General features: G+C 46.2%; 2 protein-coding genes across 4 annotated transcripts in view; both read right to left on the bottom strand.

Annotated features, from left to right (window-relative positions):
* PRKAR2A (protein kinase cAMP-dependent type II regulatory subunit alpha) overlaps nucleotides 1-1,108 on the bottom strand; it is a 118,879-nt gene extending 117,771 nt beyond the window's left edge. For all 3 annotated transcript variants that reach the window (XM_021686932.2, XM_044921687.1, XM_044921689.1), the window contains exon 1: nucleotides 593-1,108. In XM_021686932.2, coding sequence (XP_021542607.1) covers nucleotides 593-845 — 253 coding nt within the window. In that variant the 5' untranslated portion in view covers nucleotides 846-1,108. The remainder of the gene's footprint in view (nucleotides 1-592) is intronic.
* A 5,295-nt stretch (nucleotides 1,109-6,403) lies between these two features.
* Nucleotides 6,404-20,061, bottom strand: part of SLC25A20 (solute carrier family 25 member 20) — a 28,254-nt gene continuing 14,596 nt past the window's right edge. The window contains exons 5-9 of the mRNA XM_021687037.1: nucleotides 9,781-9,898; nucleotides 8,992-9,064; nucleotides 8,513-8,622; nucleotides 7,895-8,019; nucleotides 6,404-7,232 (exon numbers count right to left, since the gene is read on the bottom strand). Coding sequence (XP_021542712.1) covers nucleotides 7,170-7,232; nucleotides 7,895-8,019; nucleotides 8,513-8,622; nucleotides 8,992-9,064; nucleotides 9,781-9,898 — 489 coding nt within the window. The 3' untranslated portion in view covers nucleotides 6,404-7,169. The remainder of the gene's footprint in view (nucleotides 7,233-7,894; nucleotides 8,020-8,512; nucleotides 8,623-8,991; nucleotides 9,065-9,780; nucleotides 9,899-20,061) is intronic.

The raw sequence follows: 20,061 nt of genomic DNA, 5'->3' as shown, positions 1-20,061 counted from the left end.
TGAAATGACCTGACTGGGATCTGCTTTAAAATACTTGAGCAAAGAAAAAAAAGTAGAGATGAAACATTTGTGACAGATATTTAAACTGTTGAATGTAGATGATGACATATAGGGGTTCATTTCACCTCTTCTCTCTCTACTTTTGCCTATGCTTAAAGTTTTCACCATAACTTTTCACAAAATGAATGATTTCCAAACAAAGTTACCGTCCTGGTTATTAAAGACGAGTCGGTGGATGTGAGCCTCCTTGTCTTCGGAACCAAACCGGGCGAAGGGTCCCCCAGCAGAGGCGAGGCCGACGTGGGCTCCGCGCCACCACGCGGGCCGAAGGCGCGCACGTTTTCTCCCAGGCTGAATCTGACAACTCACTCGGTGCGCTCCAGGGCTCGGAGGACCGCCGAGCTCAGCCGGGAAGTGGCGCACGCGGGGCTCACGCCCGCGGCTCGGGGAACCCCGACAAACTCCGCTCGAGAGCTCCAAGGTCCCGGCCCAGTGTGGTCGGCCCCCGCAGCCCCTCTAGACCGCCGCTGAAGACCCCTGTACCGCCACCTCCGTCCCCCCACCGCTAACGTCGGCCCAGCCCGCCGCCTACCATCCAGGTCCTCGTCGTCCTCCGACTCGGTGTCCGCCTTCGCGTCGGCGACCAGGCCAGGGCAGGGCTCCAGACCCTGGGAGCCGGAAGGAGGGGCGGCGGGCGGGCTGGCGGGTTGCGAGCGGGCCTCGCGCAGGCGGGTGAAGTAGTCCACCGCGAAGTCGACGAGGTCGGGCGGCTTCTGCCGCAGCACCTCCACCGTGTAGCCCTGCAGCAGCTCCGTGAGCCCCGGCGGGATCTGGATGTGGCTCATGCCGGCGGCGGCCGCGAGGACAGGCGGGTCCGGGCCGCCGGCGGCCACTACCTCCGCGCCCCCTCACGCCGGCCTCTCGCCCGGCGCCCGCGAGGTCTCCTCCCGCGCGACCCGGCTCTGGCCTTCTTCGCGCGGCGCCGCCCTTCGGCCGGGTGTGCGTTTCCAGGCCGTACGACCCTAAGCTACTACGGCCGGCCTGCTGCCGCCTCCGCTGTCACTGGGCAGCCGCCGCCGCCGCCGCCGCGGGGACCGACGAGCGGGCAGGCGGGACGGGCGGGGCAGGAGCCCGGGTTGTGACGCACGCGGCCGCGGGCGTGCGCGCCCCCGCCGACCGCCGGCCCCCAGTGCGCGTGCGCCTCTGGGCAGCCCGCCGGTCCCGTGCAGTCCCGCGTCGAGTCGCGGGAATGAGAGATCTGCCGGCCTAAGGGAGTCGTCAGTGCTTCCCACCTAGTCCTGAAGACCTTTCACATATTGTTTCAACATTCACTAAGAGCCTCCTGTTTGCCAGCACTTGGTAGGCTCCAGGGACACAGCCTAGAGCCAGATAGCCAGACGCCTGGCACACACATTACAACCTCAGTGTGGTTCCGGCTGTCGTGGAGAGCAAGAGGGCCCACTTTAGGGGTGACATTCAGGCTGACTCCGAGGCCTGGACAGGATCCGACTACAGGAAAATCTTGAGGAAAGCTATCTGAACATAGAGGACAGCAAGAGCAAAGGGCTGGTAAAAAGTCAGGACCACCCTGGTCGCGGGGTGGAATGGTGGCATGACGATAGGACCTTCAGAAGTCTGGCAGGAGGTCTGTGATATGTCAAACGGGAAAGGCGTGGTAGATGGTAGGAGTTTCAGTGATATAGTAATTTGGGAGCCACAGGGAGAGAAATAAGCCTGGAAGAGTCACTAGGCCAAACATGTACCCTGAGAAACTGGAATAAGGCGCAGAGCAGGAACTACCTCTGGGTCTCTTCCTCCTCTTGAGCACTCCCACCAGGATTCTGCAGGCCTCTTCTCCCACACTCCACCCTGGGCCCACACCGTTTGGTGGTGTTGAGCAGACCACAAGGCACTGTTACCTTTGCCCCTAGGGAGGGAGCATAGGTGAACTGGAGAGGCTAGGCTATTTCTCAAGTTGCCCCCTTCCCCCACACCAGATCGAAGGGAATAGAAAAAGGTGATTGTCCTGGGTCACAGTGCTGAAGAAAGTCCCAGTGGGCATAGGACAGAATCCTGCCTCTCCTTGCTGGGCCCAGACAGAAAGTGATGACCTTTAGGCTTGGGAACCTCCAAGGCATTTGGGATGGTTAAGCTCCACCTGGTAATTACCCAGTATTAATTAAAATAAGCACTAACACCTCTCATATTGGCTTGGCACACACCCAGGAGTTCAGTGCCGCTGGAAACTGAGTTTCTGGAAACAGGAGCAACCGATCCCCACTGGTACAGAAGCCATCCACGCTCTAGGCCAGGCGAGCCTGTGATTCCAAACACCAATGTCTCCCTGGACAAGTTCCTTGACCCCCCCAGGGGAGTCTTGCACAATTTACTTTGTGAGAGCAGGGATAGTGTCCAATTTGTTTCCTGTCGGTTCCTTGCTACACACTGTTGGAGAAGGTTTACTGAATGAATTAATGAATGAATGAATGCTTCCACGTAGCAAGTGGAGTCAGTGAAACTGCTCTCCCGACCCCTGTCTCAGGATCCTTTTCTTTAAAGTGTGTTTCTGATCTCAGCCTATAAACACTTCACTAAGGATGGGCAGTAAGAAGCTAATGGTACAGGGTTCATCTGCTCTTGAGTAGACCAACCCTTCCAAGTTTTCCAGGAATCAGACCATACCCAGAAAACCTGGGTGTCACTCCCACTGCACCCACCACACCTGGGGATCTGCCTGCTTCAAACAATCCTACAACCAATCCTTTGGAAGGGCAAATTCACAACTCCACTCCCTTGCTTGCTCATTCTTCAGGTTTTATATGTTTTAAAGAGGGACAGGCACCTGTATGGTTAGGACTCTCACCTCAATTACAAAATAAGATAGAGGAAGGCTACTCTAGGGCTGATGACAGAGCTGGGTGGGGGCAGGTTCTCCCAGTCACTCCAAGAAACCTCCATCAGCCTCTGCCAGGAGTAGACTGGTTTGCTGCCAATTGCCCGAAGGCTTGGCCATCCATCCATCCAGCAAACACGACATTCAAAGAGCATCTTTGGACCTGGAGGGAATGAGGGCCACAGAAAGCAGGAACCCCATAGCTGTTCCTTACCTGTCTCCACAGACCACCATGAGAGTAAGGATGGACAGCCAGCCTCCAGGCCCTACATGGCTCCCCTCCCTAGCACCTGGTCCAAGAGCAGGGATCCATCTCTGCCCCTTCTGGGAAGCCCTTCTGTTGCAAATGGAGTCCCAAGGGCTGTCCATGAATGCCCAGTTGAGCTGGCCAAAGAAGAGTGCCTTAGAGCAAGAGAGAATACCAGGGCCCTGAATCCTTATCTTCCACCCTTACCCTCCTAGGAGGTGCCTTCATTCAAGCCTGTCCAGGTCTACCACTAGAGGTTACCGTGGCAACCAAACCCACAGGCAGCAGGTAACTGGGAAACAGCTGCCAACAGTAAGTGATGGTGGGGAAAAAGGCAAAAACAGAGACTGTAGTAGAGAAGAGGAGGCCCCAGAGCACTGACAGGTGCTCAGCTCCAAGCGCCAGTCCTAGGAGTCACTACCCAGCAGGCAGTCAAATCTTACACAGACTGCCACACCACCAACCACGGGCAGACGTGAACACAATGGGGCCAATTCTCAGAGATGTTTACAACTATGGATCACAGTAACACAGGTGGGGCACATGTTTAGCCCAACAGCAGTGGGTCTGGTGAAAATGAACATGGGTAGAATACCAACTACTATTTCCAAAAAAACAGTGGATTTCATGTACTCTCGATAGGCTTATTATTTAAAAGGGTTTTTTTCTCTTTCCAGGAAGAAGGAAAACACCCGAACTCCCCAGACTCCTCTGGAAGCCTGCTCTTGGCCCAGACCTCCCAGTTTATACGCCTTCTGCCCTGTGATACCCTCTGCCTACTGGGGATGGGGGAGTGGACTCAGCCCAAGCAGCAACACCTCCCTCTTCTCTGCCCAAAGGGGATCTCTGAGCCACTCCAGTCCCCTACCTGTCTCCTGGAACCTGTTGGTCATCTGGCCACCCCTGCATCCCAGCCCCTCTGGTCCAGTCTTCCAGCTCATTTAGTTATCTACCCCCCTCAGTTCTGTTTTGCCTTAGAAGTGTTTATGAGCCTCTTGGACAGCAAGGCTTGGGGAAGTGGGCTATGTTTTCTCTGTCATCACCCAAGCTGTCCTTCAGCCTCTATAATGCCTCCCTCATGTGGCTACTGCCTTTGGTCCGGGAACTCTGCTCTATTTTAACAAGGATCCATGCCCCAGGGAGCAGCTAATTCCCAGGCCACCTGTTTCTGTACCTGTGAGCCATCCCCTCCCCAGGACACTGTATTCCAAGAAAGTGTCAGTTTCTGCAGCGGACCTTGGGTCTGCCTCGGAGATCCTCAAGGCAAGGACAGAACCTGGGAAGCAAGGGAGAGCCTGGCTGGAGAGCCACAGGCCTATATGCTCACCAGAGCAGAGAAAGCAGAAAAGAGAGCCCTCAGGGAACGCCTGGCCCTGGGGCTTTCCCAGTGCCTATTGGGACTGCGCTACCTGTGGCCTGACTGACAGGCCAGTGGCCGGGCTTTGACCCTGTAGTACAGACAGGCCTCCTGGAGCTTGGGTCAAGCAGCCCCAGGACAGCCTCTGATAGCGTCACAAGCCTTTCTTCAGGCCTGTGGACACCCAGACATCACTCTATTACCTGCACTCTATTATCAATCTGCCAATGATCTTGGCAGATCAGCTTACCCTGTCTGAGCCTTGGCTTCCACATCTGAAAGTGGGGGTAAAAATCCCTACCCACTAAACATTGAGTGACATGGGGATAAAGAAATAAGAATGAACCCATGGGAAGGTTAGAAAGGGCATAGGGGGTTCCAGCCTCAAAAGAACTGTAGGGAAAGAACTGTGGGTGGAGATGGTATGACCTTACAGCAGAAATGGCACTACTGTTGCTTCTAATAGGCTTGTTGCAACATCCCACTGTCTGCCCCTCACCTTTGACCCAGTTATACTCTTCTTTGTGCCTGGGTGAGGCTGTTATCACTGGCTGGTTGTTTTAACACCTGCTATCTGGCTTCTCTACTTAATGATGTCTGTGACAGAGAAATTGCTGAGGAGGGCCCCAGTCTTTCCCCCACCCTTACCCTCATCAGGGACAGAAGAGATATATCAGGAACAGGTGGCATTTCAAAGTGCATCATAAAAAGGAAGTGCCAGCCAGGAGGGAGTTACTCACCATCTGCTCTGCTCCCTTCACAAATAATGTCTCCTGGGGCTTCCCTATTTGACTTAACACCTATTGAACAACCAAAGGAGTAGAAGAATCTACCACCACTAACAACAAGGAACCAAAACTTTCCATTTTAAAATGGAAGTTGTTTCAAAGGGCAAATTATCCAGAAGCACAGACTGTAAAAGTGATCTTGAGCCATGGGAATGGCTGTCATTTGGCTGGAATGCAAATGCACTCACAGGGGCTTCCAGGCAAAGGCTGAGGTTGCAGGATTATCTCAAGGACAGGGTGCTGCCAAGAAGAGCTTTGAAACACATATGTGGCCTTCTCCAAACCATTGAGAGATTAAATAAAGACATCCTGCAGCATGAGGGGGCAGGCAGAACACTGAATTAATCTTCCTAGGCAGAGAGCACACAATTTTCATCTATAATTCCTTTCTGGTCATCCAAAAATATCTTCCCAGAATAAAGTATCCTTCCTTAAACCCCCAAATGTTCAGCTTCCTGCCGGGCTGGCCACGCCCACTCCCAGATGGGGGTGGGTCCCTGTCCCTTCACCCCCTTATGCAGAGTGATGGCGCTAAAGCCAAAGTCCAAGGGTCTCTGTGCAGTTGCAGCAAGGTGGGACGTACCAGCAGAACTCTGTGACTGCCAGATGGGACAATGCCAGAGAAGCCCAGCTCCAGCCACCAGACAAGGACAAATTAACTTGTCTCCCTCACCTCCTCTGGATGTACCTGGGCATCATGAATAGCCTAATTAGCAAAGCCTGGCTGGTGACATCAGATCACAGTGACCCCCAAACTCATATGATAAGTCAGGATTGCTTTTGGCTTTTAGAACAATCATCTCTGTTAGCTCAGGGCAGAGAGGTGAAAGAATGAAGGGAAGGGTGCAGGCTTATACTGAGGACTATGGGAACAGTTAGCAATCAAGCCCCCCCCACCCCACCCCATTTCCCTTCCCCATCAGGCAGTTGCTTCTAGGACAGTCAGGGAAGGCTGGACTAGCCAAAACTTCCTCCTCTTTCTCCTGCTGAAGCCCCTGCCTGAAGCCACCAAAGAAGGATACCAGATCCCTGACAGCCTCCACCAAGGCCACAGGCTGCCTGCTGAAATGACCCAGAATCAAAATAATTTCACACAATGCAAAAATTAGAAACAATATTTATTGTTTCCTGTTAAAACAGGATGCTCTCATGAGAAAAGAGTGTGTGAAAAGAGCCTTTCCTACACCCCAGGCTTTGTCACTTATCTCAGCAGGCTAGGACTGTTAATTCAAAACCCTTCTTGCTGTGTAGGAGGGAAAGCTCTCCATCTACTCCTGGGAAATTAGGCTACTGTAGTTTTAGTTTTGATTGCTTGTATGCATTTAAAAAGAAAAATCAACCTGACTGTTAACAGGCTATCTGTCCCTAGGCACATTTGCTCAGTCCACCCGGACAGAGAGATGTGGACCTGAAGTCCACATCCCCATGTGCAGGCCAGGATTAAGTGATACCCTGGAAATCTGGTGGGTAGGGATCGAAGAAAACACCAGCTCTTGTTCAGCTGGTTGAAAACATGCATCATGTCTCCAGTGAGAAGCTGAAATTCCCTCTTTCTCGAGTAGTATTTTGGGTGTAGTAGGGCCTGTAGTCAACCAGTAGATAGCTCTCTGACCATAGGTGGTATCTGGTCTAGAAGCTACTTACTCCACCTCCAAATCCTCTTGAGATCCCTTAAATTGACATGAGTAAATTCAAGTTTCAAAATGGCACACCAAGTTATACCAGGTAGAAGATGTCATTAAGGCAATGGTCTCAACAAGTCCATGTACAGAGCTCTGATCCCACCATTCCCCTCCCTTTGCCTTTTAGGACTGCCTAGTCCTGCCCACCGCTCCTCCTTTGTGATAGTCTCCACAACCCAGAAGCCTTGAGCAGCCTTCAGCCTCACAAGCTGGGGGTGGCCCAATTAAGGAACTTCATGGCAACTTCAAAGCCAAGGAAACAGGCCTGAGAAAGGGTTAGAAGGAAGAAAAAAGCTAGCAGGAGTTGTGACTATCACAGAGATCCCAGCACCATGCTTGGCTGACCCTGTCAGGACCAGAACCCTTCCCTAACTTCATCAGAACCTCTCCCCAACTTCATTCCCACCCCAGGTCAGGGAATCAAGCTGTGCTTTGGTATTCCTGAGAGGGGAAGAAAATCCATGTCTCACAACTATCCATTTCTGATGACCTAGTCAGGAGATCAAAGCCCCACCTCTCATGGGGCGCCTGGGTGGCTCAGATGGTTGAGCGTCTGCCTTGGGCTCGGGTTGTGATCTCCAAATCCTGGGATTGAGCCCCACGTAGGGCTCCCAGCTCAGCAAGGCGTCTGCTTCTCCCTCTCCCTCTGCCTCTCCCCCTACTTGTGCTCTTTCTCGCTCACTCTCAAATGAATAAATAAAATCTTAAAAAAAAAAAAAAAAAGCCCCTCCCCTCAAAGAATCCCAAAGACATCCCCTCCTGAAGCTTCAGGAAAAGAAGCAAATAAGGAGGCTCTGGCCAAGGGTGGGATTTGGGGAAAACTGAACCCCCAATCCAATCCTAGGAACAAGCAAAAGTCAGCCCACCTAGACCTTGGAACCTGCTCTAAGCCCTGAAGGGAAAGCCTAGTCCCTGTCTTCCACTCACCGCATTGGCTGGAAAGGCTCGGATCATCACCGCATTGAACCCCTTATACAAGGATGTGACTCCTTCATTCTGGATCAGCTCTCTCAGTACATCTCTGAAACCATTAGGATATTTTCCAGGAGGTGCTGCGGGTGGAATCCAACTGTTAAGGCTTTAGGAAGCTTCCTGACCTGCCTATGGTGTCCCACATGGAGACAATTTTATAGTCAAGTCTTCCTGCAGGGTCACTGCATCAGGAAGAGGACACCCTCCAGGTCATCTGGGACCAGTTCACAGACAACACAGTTCACCACCTTGGGACAAACAGACACAATGTCTGGATTACTGATGCTGAGGGAGTGGAGAGGAAGAATGAAGAATATAATAGTCCTTCTGCTCATGAGAAGGCAGCAGAGTTGATTTGACTGCTTATCTCACTTATTTTGTGTTTTGGCCAACAGGAAATGAACGAGTCTAGGGCTCCTAGAACACAAATGACTGCAAGGGAAAATGGTCAGACAGATGCTGGGTGCTGCTGTGGATAGTGAGTACCTCTAGGGCCCTAAGAGCTCTGCATCCCATGGGCAGCCAGTTCTGGTACCCACTCCACCCACATCTACCCCACTACCCTCCACTAACCAGTCTGGAAGCGGGACTTGAGCACGTCCGGGGGGATTGCCACAGCCCAGTTGAAGATCCCTGCGATGCCCCCAGCCACCAGGATCCGAGGCACACTGAGCTCACTGACACTGCACAATACCAACCACAGCCCCAGTCAGACAAAGGCTGTGAGTGAGGCATTCAGACCATCCCTCCCTCAGCAGATGGGGCAGTTAGAGAGAGGGAGAAACTGGCCAGAGGGAGGAGGTCCAAGGCCAGGGCTCCTGTGACATGGCAGCCGCCACTCCTTGGAGGGGGTTTCATGAACTTGTTTCATATACTTGCTCCAACAGGCGAGGTACAGAGTAAGCAGTGTCAGCTGGGTTTCAGCAGCAAGGAGAGCAAAGTGGACACGGAGCCAGAAGCAAGCCCCACTCTACCTTCAGACCCACTCACAGTGAAGGGCAACCAACCCATGACCGAGCAAAGTGTCCTCTGAGTTCTTCTAGTCTCCCTACCTCTTTCCCTCTGGTGTGAGGATATTCTTCAGCCACTCATATGTCATGAAATACATCCCGCTGGCTGGAACATCTGTTAGGGGCAAGAAAGAAGCAAATTAAATGATACAAAATCCTCATGGCTTTCTAGAACTTAGAAGAGCCACACTTGGACTGGCCCTTTCAAGGTTTCCTGGGAAGTTCCTCAGCAGCACCTCCTATGTGCAGTGATCACTTTGCAGTAATTAGATGCTGCTTTGGGGCAAGCACTGGTAAGAGTGAGCACAAACACACATGACATCATTTCACCTTCAAAGTCCCCTCTGAGTGGTCCCCATGGACACACCCACTCCAAGTTACAACTACAGCTAGCCTCTGGCCTTCCTCCAAGCTGCCATGTCAGGACAGGGGTGAGGCTATGTCTGCCTCTCCAACTGCCACCCCAGCAGGACGTGCCTCTCGAAACCAGGGAGGGCCCCACTGTCCTTAGTCACTCTTCCCCCCCACTCATCCCTCCCGCCACAATTTCTATCTACTTGCCACTCCCCTGTAACTGCCACAATAGTGACTTGCATCCTTGAGGGCCAGCCTGCCAGAAGGATAGAGGTCCTCCCATCCTCATTGGTGTCCATGCTGGCCAGGGGTGAGACTGCCTAAAAAAATAGGACATACCATGCCAGCCTTGTCAGAAGTGTAGCTTGTATAGTGCCAAGGCTAATCTGGGGATCCAGGTAAGACCCTCAGTGGCAAATCCACCTCAGATGAGCCCCCCCCACAAGGTGACCTCAGGTGGAGAACCTAAAAGGTTACCTCGCATGAGGGTGAGCACTGTCCCTTTGTAGATGCCTCGGATCCCAGATTCCTGGTATAGCTTCTTTGCACAGTCCAAGGCCCCATGGTACTTGGTTTCTCCTGAAGAAGCCTGAATCTGAGAGGGAGGGAAAAAGTCATCAAGTCAGTAGCAGCAACATCAAAGTCAACAGACTCAGCAGGTTACAGAAGATTACAAGGTGAGTGTGGGAGTGGTCATTAGGCATTAGACCAATGAAAGACTTCACTGTCAAACTGGTAGTTATTTGGAACATAGACTATTGGTGGAAATCACTAGGAAATAAGGTTAAATGAAAATATCACAAAGTATGCACACACTGACAAGAAAAAAGTCAACAGAGGAGTTGGAAAATAAGTGGAGGAACTCTCTCAAATACAAGAGCATTCCCAGTAAATCTAGTTGGAAGGTCATTCACTCATTCCTTCAACAAATATCCATTGAGCACCAAATCCATTCCAAGCTTTCACTGATCATGAAGCTCAGTTAAGGAAAAGTGAGCAGGAAATGGCTGTTCAGAGCTCTAAGTGCCAGGATAGAGGTCCTCTACAGAGCCAGGGGAGGGCCAAGGAGAAGCCCCCATACCAGTCTCAGGGACCCAGGGCCTAAGAGACAAGAGCTTGAGTAAGGCAGGCAGGGGTAATCCCAGAAAAGATCTGAGAGAAAGAACCCCAGGCAAGATCCACATCGAGTACAGAGCGAAGAGGAATCATAACACACAGAGGCATCAACCAAAGAATAATTAAAGCTGGAGAGTTAAGCTTTAACAGTCCCAAGGAGAAACATGAAATAAATATATAAGTCCAACAATTTTCTTACATACTACCAATAAAAATTTGAAAATTATGGGAAAGAATCCTATTCTAAATAGCAATAAAATATATGTGCATCAAGCAGTAATTGGATTTGCATAAATAAAGCTCTAAAGCACCTCCAGGGGAGATAAAAAAAGAGATGAATAAAAAGAGTCATCATGCTGGTTAGGAAAGATTTTATTGGAAAGACATCAATTTTTCTAAAAATAATAAATTTAAGACAATGTCAATCAAGTAATAATGGCTTTTTAAAATATAACTTCCCCAAATGACCTGGGCACATGTAAACCTGGTATGTCTGAGGAATAGCAAGGAGACCCACATGACCAGAGGACACTGGAGCTGACTCACAGTGACATGGGGGGCCAAAGAGGATTGGTATGGAATTGACATGTTATTATCAGAATCTTCTGTTACGTGGTGAAGGTGACCTGGAGCAATGTGGATGCAAATGGAGGGACAAGAAGGGACAGACTTGGGATATGTTGAAAGCAAGCTTAGCTATTCAACAGATGGGATATGTACAGTGAGAGAGAGAGAGAGAGGAATCTAGGATGACTCCTGTGCTTTAGAGCTGAACAACTAGAAGGAGGGTGTTGCCACCAACTGAGATGCAGAAGGCTGTACGTGGAGCAGTTATTGGGGAAGACCAGGAGTTCATTTTTGCACATGGTGACACTGAGGTGCCTATTAGCATCCAAATGGAAATGTTGGATGAACTAGTCTGGAGTTCAGGAAAAGCCTGAATTAGAAATATAACTTCTTCCTGCTAACGTGCAACAAAAAACCCCAGGTGTTTGTTTATTTATTGATTTATTTATTTTTGGTGCAAAAAAGGGAGTTTGTTTGTTTTTTTTAAGATTTTTATTTATTTTATTTGACAGAGAGAGACACAGCGAGAGAGGGAACACAAGCAGGGGGAGTGGGAGAGGGAGAAGCAGGCTTCCCGCGGAGCAGGGAGCCCGATGCGGGGCTCGATCCCAGGACCCTGGGATCATGACCTGAGCTGAAGGCAGATGCTTAATGACTGAGCCACCCACGTGCCCCTGCAAAAAAGGGAGTTTTATTAAAGCATGGGGACAGGACCCGTGGGCAGAAAGAGCTGCAAAAAACCCTAGACGTTATTTTTAAAGCAAACATGAGAAGACTCCAGAAGTTTGGAGAAAAAGAGAGACTGGCTAGGGGACTTTGAACTTGAGGAATGACATGTGGTGAGTTCCTTGGATTTTCTTTCTGATATATCTCAGACCTGGAGCTGAGGAAACTGGCAATCCAGGAACGCCAACAAGCATAGACCAGAAAGAAGGCCCAACAAAAGCCTGTGTTCTCTAGACAAAGGACCAAGAAACGGACAGCTTAGAAAGATAAAAAATTTTTAGACAATAGGGGCGCCTGGGTGGCTCAGATGGTTAAGCGTCTGCCTTCGGCTCGGGTCATGATCCCAGGGTCCTGGGATTGAGCCCCGCGTCGGGCTCCTGGCTCAGCGGGGAGCCTGCTTCTCCCTCTCCCTCTGCCTCTCTCCCTGCTCATGCTCTCTCTCTCTGTATCTCTGTGTCTCAAATGAATAAATAAAATCTTTAAAAAAAATAAAATAAAATAAAAAATTTTTAGACAATAAACACTCTACTCCAGCCATACACCAAAAACAAAAACAAAACAAAACTGGGGCCTCACTCCCATCCACACCAGCAAACACCAAGTGGGGAGCTTAGACTTCCACCCTTGCAGACTCTAATAAGGCACCCAACATGCTGCCAGGGTGGAGTAAGAGAAGGCCAGGTAGGGAACTAGGACTTTCATCCCTGACAGCCGGTAACCAGCACCCTCCTATCCTATGGGGTCAGTGGAAACGCCAGAACCCCCACACCCACCCAGCTGTAAAAAGAAGTGCCCCACCCTGAGGTGCCAACAGGGGCCAAGTAGGAAACCTAGACTTCTATCTCCACCTAGCAGTAACAAGGCAGCATCCTTCCCTTTCCTGCTGGAAGAGTCAGAAAAAGCCAGCTAAATCAGAAAGTTTAAATAAGATCCACAGTCTCAACATAATATGCAAATAACCAGGTTTTGATTGAAAAATCTCTCATCATACCCCAAACCAGGTAGATCTCAAAGTGAAAGGAAAAAGACAGGCAACAGATGACAACACAAAGATAACAGAGACATTATTATTATCTGACAAAGATTTGTTTTGTTTTCTTTGTATTTTTGTTTATCTGACAAAGATTTTAAAGCAGCCATGGCAAAAATCCTTCAATAAGTAATTATAAGTATGCTTGAAACAGATGAAAATATAGAAAGCCACAGCAAAGAAATAAAGTCTTAGCCGGAAATAGAAGATGTAAGGAAGAACCAAATGGAAACCATATAATTGAAAAATACAACTGGGAAGAGGAAAGGAAAGGAGAAAAGAAAAATATAACCAAAATAAAAAGCTCAATGGATGGCCCACTCAAGAGCAGAACAGAGGGGCGCCTGGATGGTTCAGTCAGTTAAGCGTATGCCTTCTGCTCAGGTCATGGTCCCACAGTCCTGGGATCGAGCCCTGCATCGGGCTCCCTGCTAAATAAGCAGGGAGCCTGCTTCTCCCTCTCCCTCTGCCCCTACCCCCTACCCCCCCACCCCCCAACTCATTCTCTCCCTCTCTCTCTCTGAAATAAATAAAATCTTAAAAAAAAAAAGCAGAACAGAGGCAAGAGAGGAAAAAAAAATCGCTGGAAGACACAACAATGGAAAATACCCAATCTGAACAGGAAGAAAACAGACTGAAACAGATTGAACAGAACCTCAAGACCTGTGTGACTATAACAAAAAAATCTAGTATTTGTGGCCTCAGGGTCCCAGAAGGAGAGGAGAAAAGAGGACAGGACTGAAAAGGTACTTGAAGAAATCACCGCCAAAAGCTTCCCAAAACTTTTCCAATGTGGCAAAACATAAACACATAGATTCAAGAAGCTGAGCAAATACTAAACAAAATAAACCCAAATAAATCCATGCAACGACACATCACAAATGAACTTTTGAAAACTAAAGAAAAAAAAAATTCTTGGGGTGCCTAGGTAGCTCAGTCAGTTAAGCATCTGATTTTTTATTTTGGCTCAGGTCATCTCAGGGTTGTGAGATAGAGCCCCGCATTAAGCCCCGCTTAAGATTCTCTCTCTCCGGGGCGCCTGGGTGGCTCAGTTGGTTAAGTGTCTGCCTTCAGCACAGGTCATGATCCCAGGGTCCTGGGATCGAGCCCCACATCAGGCTCCCTGCTGAGCACTCTCTGCTTCTCCCTCTCCCTCTGCCGCTCCCCCTGCTTATGCTCTCTGTGTCAAATAAATAAATAAAAAATCTTAAAAAAAAAAGATTCTCTCTCCCCCTCTGCCCCTCCTCCCTCTAAAAAAAGGAAAAAATCTTAAGAATGGCAAGAGGAAAATGACACCCTACTTAAACAATCAGAATGACAACAGAAACTAGGGATGATAGAAATGGCACAGTATCTGCCAGGTACTGAAAGAAAAGAATTGTCAACCCAGAATCCTATGTCTAGCAAAAATATACTTCAGAAATAAAGGGGAAATCAAGCATTCTTAGATGAAGAAAAACTAAGAATTTGTCGCCAAAAGAAGACCTACCCTGAAAGAATAGCTTCCCCCAAAAAGTAGTGAAAGGAAGTTCTCTACACAGAAAACAAACAATGAAAGAAGGAACCCTGAAACATCAGGGAAGGAAGCAAGAACACAGTAAGCAAAATTACGGGATGTTGCATAATGATAATATGAGGGACATTATACAGTGATAAAACGGTCAATCTACCAAGAAGACATAGTAATCCAAAATGTGTATGTAACAAACAAAAAAGCTACAAACTGGGGCACTTGGGTGGCTTAGCCATTAGGTGTCTGCCTTCGGCTCGGGTCATGATCCCTGGGTCCTGGAATCAAGCCCTGCATCGGGCTCCCTGCTCTGTGGGAAGCCTGCTTCTCTCTTTCCCATTCGCCCTGCTTGTGTTCCTTCTCTTGCTGTGTCTCTCTGTCAAATAAATAAAATCTTAAAAAAACAAAAAAAAGCTACAAACTATGTGCAACAAAACTGATAGAACTGAAAGGAGAAACAGACAAACCAACAATTATACTTGGAGATTTCAACCTCCTCTATCAACAAACTAGTAGAACACAAAGACTGAAAATCAGCAGAGATAGAGAAGAACTCAATATCATCAACCAACAAGATCTAATTGACATTCATAGAACACTCCACCAAATAACAGAAGAATACACCTTCCTTTCAAGTGCCCTTGGAACACAGACCAGAATAGACCACGGGCATAAAACAAACCTCAAGAACTTTAAAAGATTTTAAATAATACAGAGTATGTCCTCTGATCACAATGGACTTAAACCAGAAATCAATAATCTCCAATATTTGGAAATTAAACAACACTCTTCTAAATAATTCAAAAAGGAAGTCTCAAAGGAAATTAGAAAACACACTGAACTGACTGGCAATTAATATATAAGTTAGAGGTGCCTGGTTAGCTCAGTCAGAAAAGCATGCAACTGCTGATCTTGCGGTTGTGAGTTTGAGCCCCACGTTGTGTATAGAGATTACTTAAATAAGTAAATAAATTTAATATATATATACATAAAAGTCTGTGAGACACAGCTAAAGCACTGCTGAGAGGAAAGCCATTAGCACTGACTGCATACATTAGAAAAGAGGAAAAGACTCAAACCAACCATCTAAACTCTCACCTCAAAAACTCTTCAAAAAGAAAAGCAAACTAAACCTTAAAAAGCAAAAGGAAGGAAATAATAAAGATATGAGCAGAAACCAACGAAATCGAAAATAGAAACACAGTTGAGAAAAATCAACCAAAGAGCTGCCTTCTTGAAAGAATCAAAAACATTAACAAACCTCTAGTGAGGCTGGCAAAAAAGAAAGAGAAGTCACAAATTGCTATACCAGGAATAAAATAGAAGATATCACCACAGACCCTGTAGACGTCAAAAGGATGATAAGGGAATACTACAAATACCTCTATACACACAAATCTGACAACATAGATGAAAAAACAAAAACAAACTACCACAATTTGCCCAACAAGAAGTAATTTGAATAGCCCTGTAACTATTAAGAAAATTGGATTCATAATTTTAAAACTCCTCCCCAAATCCCTAAGCCTACTTTCATTATAAAATTCTATAAAATGTTTAAAGAATTAACACCAATTCTACACAATCTCTCTCAGAAAACAGAAGAGGGAACACTTCCTAATTCATTTTATGAAACTAGTATTATCCTGATACCAAAACCAGATAAAATAATACAGAAAAAATGACAGATTAATATCTTTCATGATTATAGATATAAAAATCTTTAAACATAAGCAAATAGAATTCAGCAATATATAAAAAGAATTATATAACATGTCCAGGTTGGTAGGGTTATTCCAGCAATGCAAAGCTGATTCAATATTTGAAAATCAGCTGATGTAATCCACCATATTAACAGGTTAAAGAAGAAAAATCACATAATCACATCAATCAATGCAGAAAAGTATCTGACAAAAGTCAATATCCATTCATGATAAAATTCTCAGAAAAAGGGCGCCTGGGTGGCTCCGTTGGTTAAGCGACTGCCTTCAGCTCAGGTCATGATCCTGGAGTCCCTGGATCGAGTCCCGCATCGGGCTCCCTGCTTGGCAGGGAGTCTGCTTCTCCCTCTGACCCTCCCCCCTCTCATGTGCTCTCTCTCATTCTCTCTCTCTCAAATAAATAAATTAAAAAAAAAATTCTCAGAAAAAGAGTAAAAGAGTAAAAGAGTAAAAGAAGGTAACTTCCTCAAGTTTATCTTTATCTTCTTGATAAAGAGCATCTACAAAAAAAAGTACATCTAACATATTTAATAATGAAATAGTGAATACTAAGACTGGGAACAAGGCAAAAATGTCCATTCTTGTCATTCTGACTCAACACAGTATTCGAAGTTCTAGCCAGTGAAAGAAGGAAATAAAAGTTAAACAGATCAGAAATGAGGAAATAAGACTGTCCCTATTTGCAAATGACATGACTCTCTACATAGGAAATCTCATTGATTTTATTAAAAAAAAAAAATCCTAGAACTAACAAGGAATTCAGGAAGGTCACAGGACATAAGATTAACATACAAAAATCAACTGTATTTCTATAAACTAGCTATGAACATGTAGATAACAAAATTAAAATTACAGTACCACTCACAATGCAATTTTTCAAAGTCAAAAAAGAGAAAAGACTTAGGGACTAATGTAAGAAAACACGTACAGGACTTATAAGCTGAAAACTACACAGTGCTGATGAAAGAAATTTAAAGTTCTAAATAAATGGAGAGATACACTATGTCCATGGATTGGAAGACTCAAAATAATAAGTGTCAATTCCATCCAAAATGACCTATAGATTTAACATAAATCTTAGCAAGATTTTTCTCAATTTTCTTTTTTTTAAGATTTTATTTATTTATTTGAGAGAGAGAGAGAGTGAGCGAGAGATAGCACAAGCCAGGGGGTAGAGGCAGAGGGAGAAGCAGACTCCCTGCTGAGGAGGGAGCCTGATGTGGAGCTCAATCCCAGGACCTTGGGACCATGACCCAAGCTGAAGGCAGACGCTTAACCGACTGACCCACCCAGGCACCCCTTAATTTTCTAAATTATCCTAAAATTTATATGGAAATACAAACGAATTAGAATAGCTAGAACAAGTTTGTTTTTTTGGTTTTTTTTAAAGAATAAAGTCGGAGGGATCAGTCTACTCAATTTCAGGACTTAGTATATGCCTATATTAATCAAGACTGTAGTATTAGTGGAGGGATAAACACAGAGATCAATGAAAGAAAAAAGTAGATCCACAAATATGCCCAACTGATTTTTTTATTTTTTTTTTAAAGATTTTATTTATTTATTTGACAGAGAGAGACAAGGCGAGAGAGGGAACACAAGCAGGGGGAGTGGGAGAGGGGGAGAAGCAGGCTCCCCGCTGAGCAGGGAGCCTGATGCGGGGCTCGATCCCAGGACCCTGGGATCACGACCTGAGCCGAAGGCAGATGCTTAACGACTGAGCCACCCAGGCGCCCCTGCCCAACTGATTTTTTAAAAGATTTATTTATTTGAGGGAAAGAGCTTAAGTGGGGGAGGGGGGAGGGGAGAGGAAGAGAATCTCAAGCAGACTCTGTGCTGAGCACAGAGCCCAATGGGCAGGGCTGCACAGGGCTTGATGTCACCACCCCGATATCACCACCTGAGCAGAAACCAAGAGTTGGGCGCTAAACCGGCTGAGCCACCCAGGTGCCCCTTAACAGAGTCTTTTGAGCAAACAATTTTAATTTGGGGGCACCTGGGCGGCTCAGCCGGTTAAGCATCTGACTTCAGCTCAGGTCATGATCTCAGGATCTTAGCATCCAGCCCTGCGTGGGGCTCCACACTCAGCGCAGAGTCTGCTTGGGATTCTCTCTCCCTCTCCCTCTCCCTCTGTCCCTCCCCTTGCTCAAGCACACGCTCTCTCTCTCTCTCTCAAATAAAACAAATATATAAAATCTTTAAAAAAAGAGACTCTGTTAAAAGGATGAAAAAAAACTATAAACTGGGAGAAAATATTTGCAAACCATGTATATGTCAAACCACTAGTATCTAAAATAAAGCACTCTCTCAAAACACAACAATAAAAAAAATCCAATTAGAAAATGGGCAAAAACATAAACAGACATTTCACCAAAGAGGATACACAGATAGCAAATAAGCATCGAAAAGATGTCCAACATCTTCAGCTATTAGAGAAATACAAATTAAAATGAGATATCACTACACAACTATCAGGATGGCTAAAATTAAAAATAGTGACAGCACCAAATGTTGTTGAGGATGCAGAGAAACTGGACCACTCATACACTGCTGGCAGGAATATAAGATGGCATAGCTACTCTAAGAAACAGTTTGGCAGTTTCTTTAAAAACTAAACATGCAACTACCATATGACTCAACAAATTGTACTCAGGCATTTATCCCAGAGACACGAAAACTTATTTTCTTAGAAAAACTTCTGAACATGAATGTTTATACCATCTTTATTCCTAATAGTAAAAAACTGGAAACAACCCAGATGTCCTTCAATGGATGAAAAGTTAAACACACCATGGACTATTAAAGAGGAATGAACAATTCATACACGCAACAATCTAACAAATCTCCAGAAAATTATGTTGAGTTAAAAAAGCCAAACCAAGGGGCGCCTGAGTGGCTCAGTTGTTAAGTGTCTGCCTTCAGCTCAGGTCATGATCTCAGGGTCCTGGGATCCAGCCCCACATCGGGCTCCCTGCTCCGCGGGAAGCCTGCTTATCTCTCTCCCACTCCCCCTGCTTGTGTTTCCTCTCTCACGGTGTCTCTCTCTGTCAAATAAATAAATAAAATCTTAAAAAAAAAAAAAAAGCCAAACCAAAAAACCTTACTTGGTAAGTTTATTGTAGTGTAATTCTATTTATATAACATTCTTGAAATTATAAAATTAGAGAAATGGCATACAGACTGGTTGTAGCTGGGGTAGTTAAGAACTGGAGTGAGAGAAGGGAAGTGGATGTGGCCATGGCATGATGGAAATGTTCTGTATCTTTACTGTATCAATATCAATATTTTGGTTGTAATATTATACCACAGTTTTACCAGATGTTACCTTTGTGGGAAAACTGGGTAAAGGGTACATGTGATCTCTCTGTATTATTATGATTTTTTCCTTTGTATTATTTTTTACAACTGCCCATAGATCTATAATTATCTCAAAATAAAAAGTTTAATTTAAAAAATACACAAAATTGGAATAAAGTTTGCACTGTTAAAAGCTCAAAAAATACACAAAATTAAATGACAAATTCAAACCATGAAACAGACTTGCCACATAATGATAAGTAATTAATAACCTTAATATGTCCAAAGCTTTTGTAAGTCAAAAAACAAATGCGCAAAGAACACAAACAGGCACTTCACAAAGGAAAAATACAAACAACGAATATTCATCAAAACAATTAACCTCACCACCACTTAAAAGCATGAAAATTTAAAATAATGCAACAATCAGACTGGCAGAGATTGTAAATTAGATGCTGCAGAGTTTGCTGGTAAGTGGTTGCTCTTCTATTACTGACTGGAATAGAAAGTGACAGGCCTTTATAGGCAGATCATTTGGTAATAGGTATTAAAAATTTTTTTTTTTTAGGGACGCCTGGGTGGCTCAGTCGTTAAACATCTGCCTTCAGCTCCGGTCATGATCCCAGGGTCCTGGGATCGAGTCCCGCATCGGGCTCCCTGCTCGGCGGGGAGCCTGCTTCTCCCTCTCCCTCTGCTGTTACCCCTGCTTGGCTCTCTCTCTCTCTCTCTCTCTGACAAATAAATAACTAAAATCTTTAAAACACACATACACTTTTTTCTTTAAAATATAC

The sequence above is a fragment of the Neomonachus schauinslandi genome, chromosome 1 (genome assembly GCF_002201575.2).
Source record: "Neomonachus schauinslandi chromosome 1, ASM220157v2, whole genome shotgun sequence".
Taxonomy (NCBI): Eukaryota; Metazoa; Chordata; class Mammalia; order Carnivora; family Phocidae; genus Neomonachus; species Neomonachus schauinslandi.
This window is presented reverse-complemented; position numbering and strand designations above follow the sequence as displayed.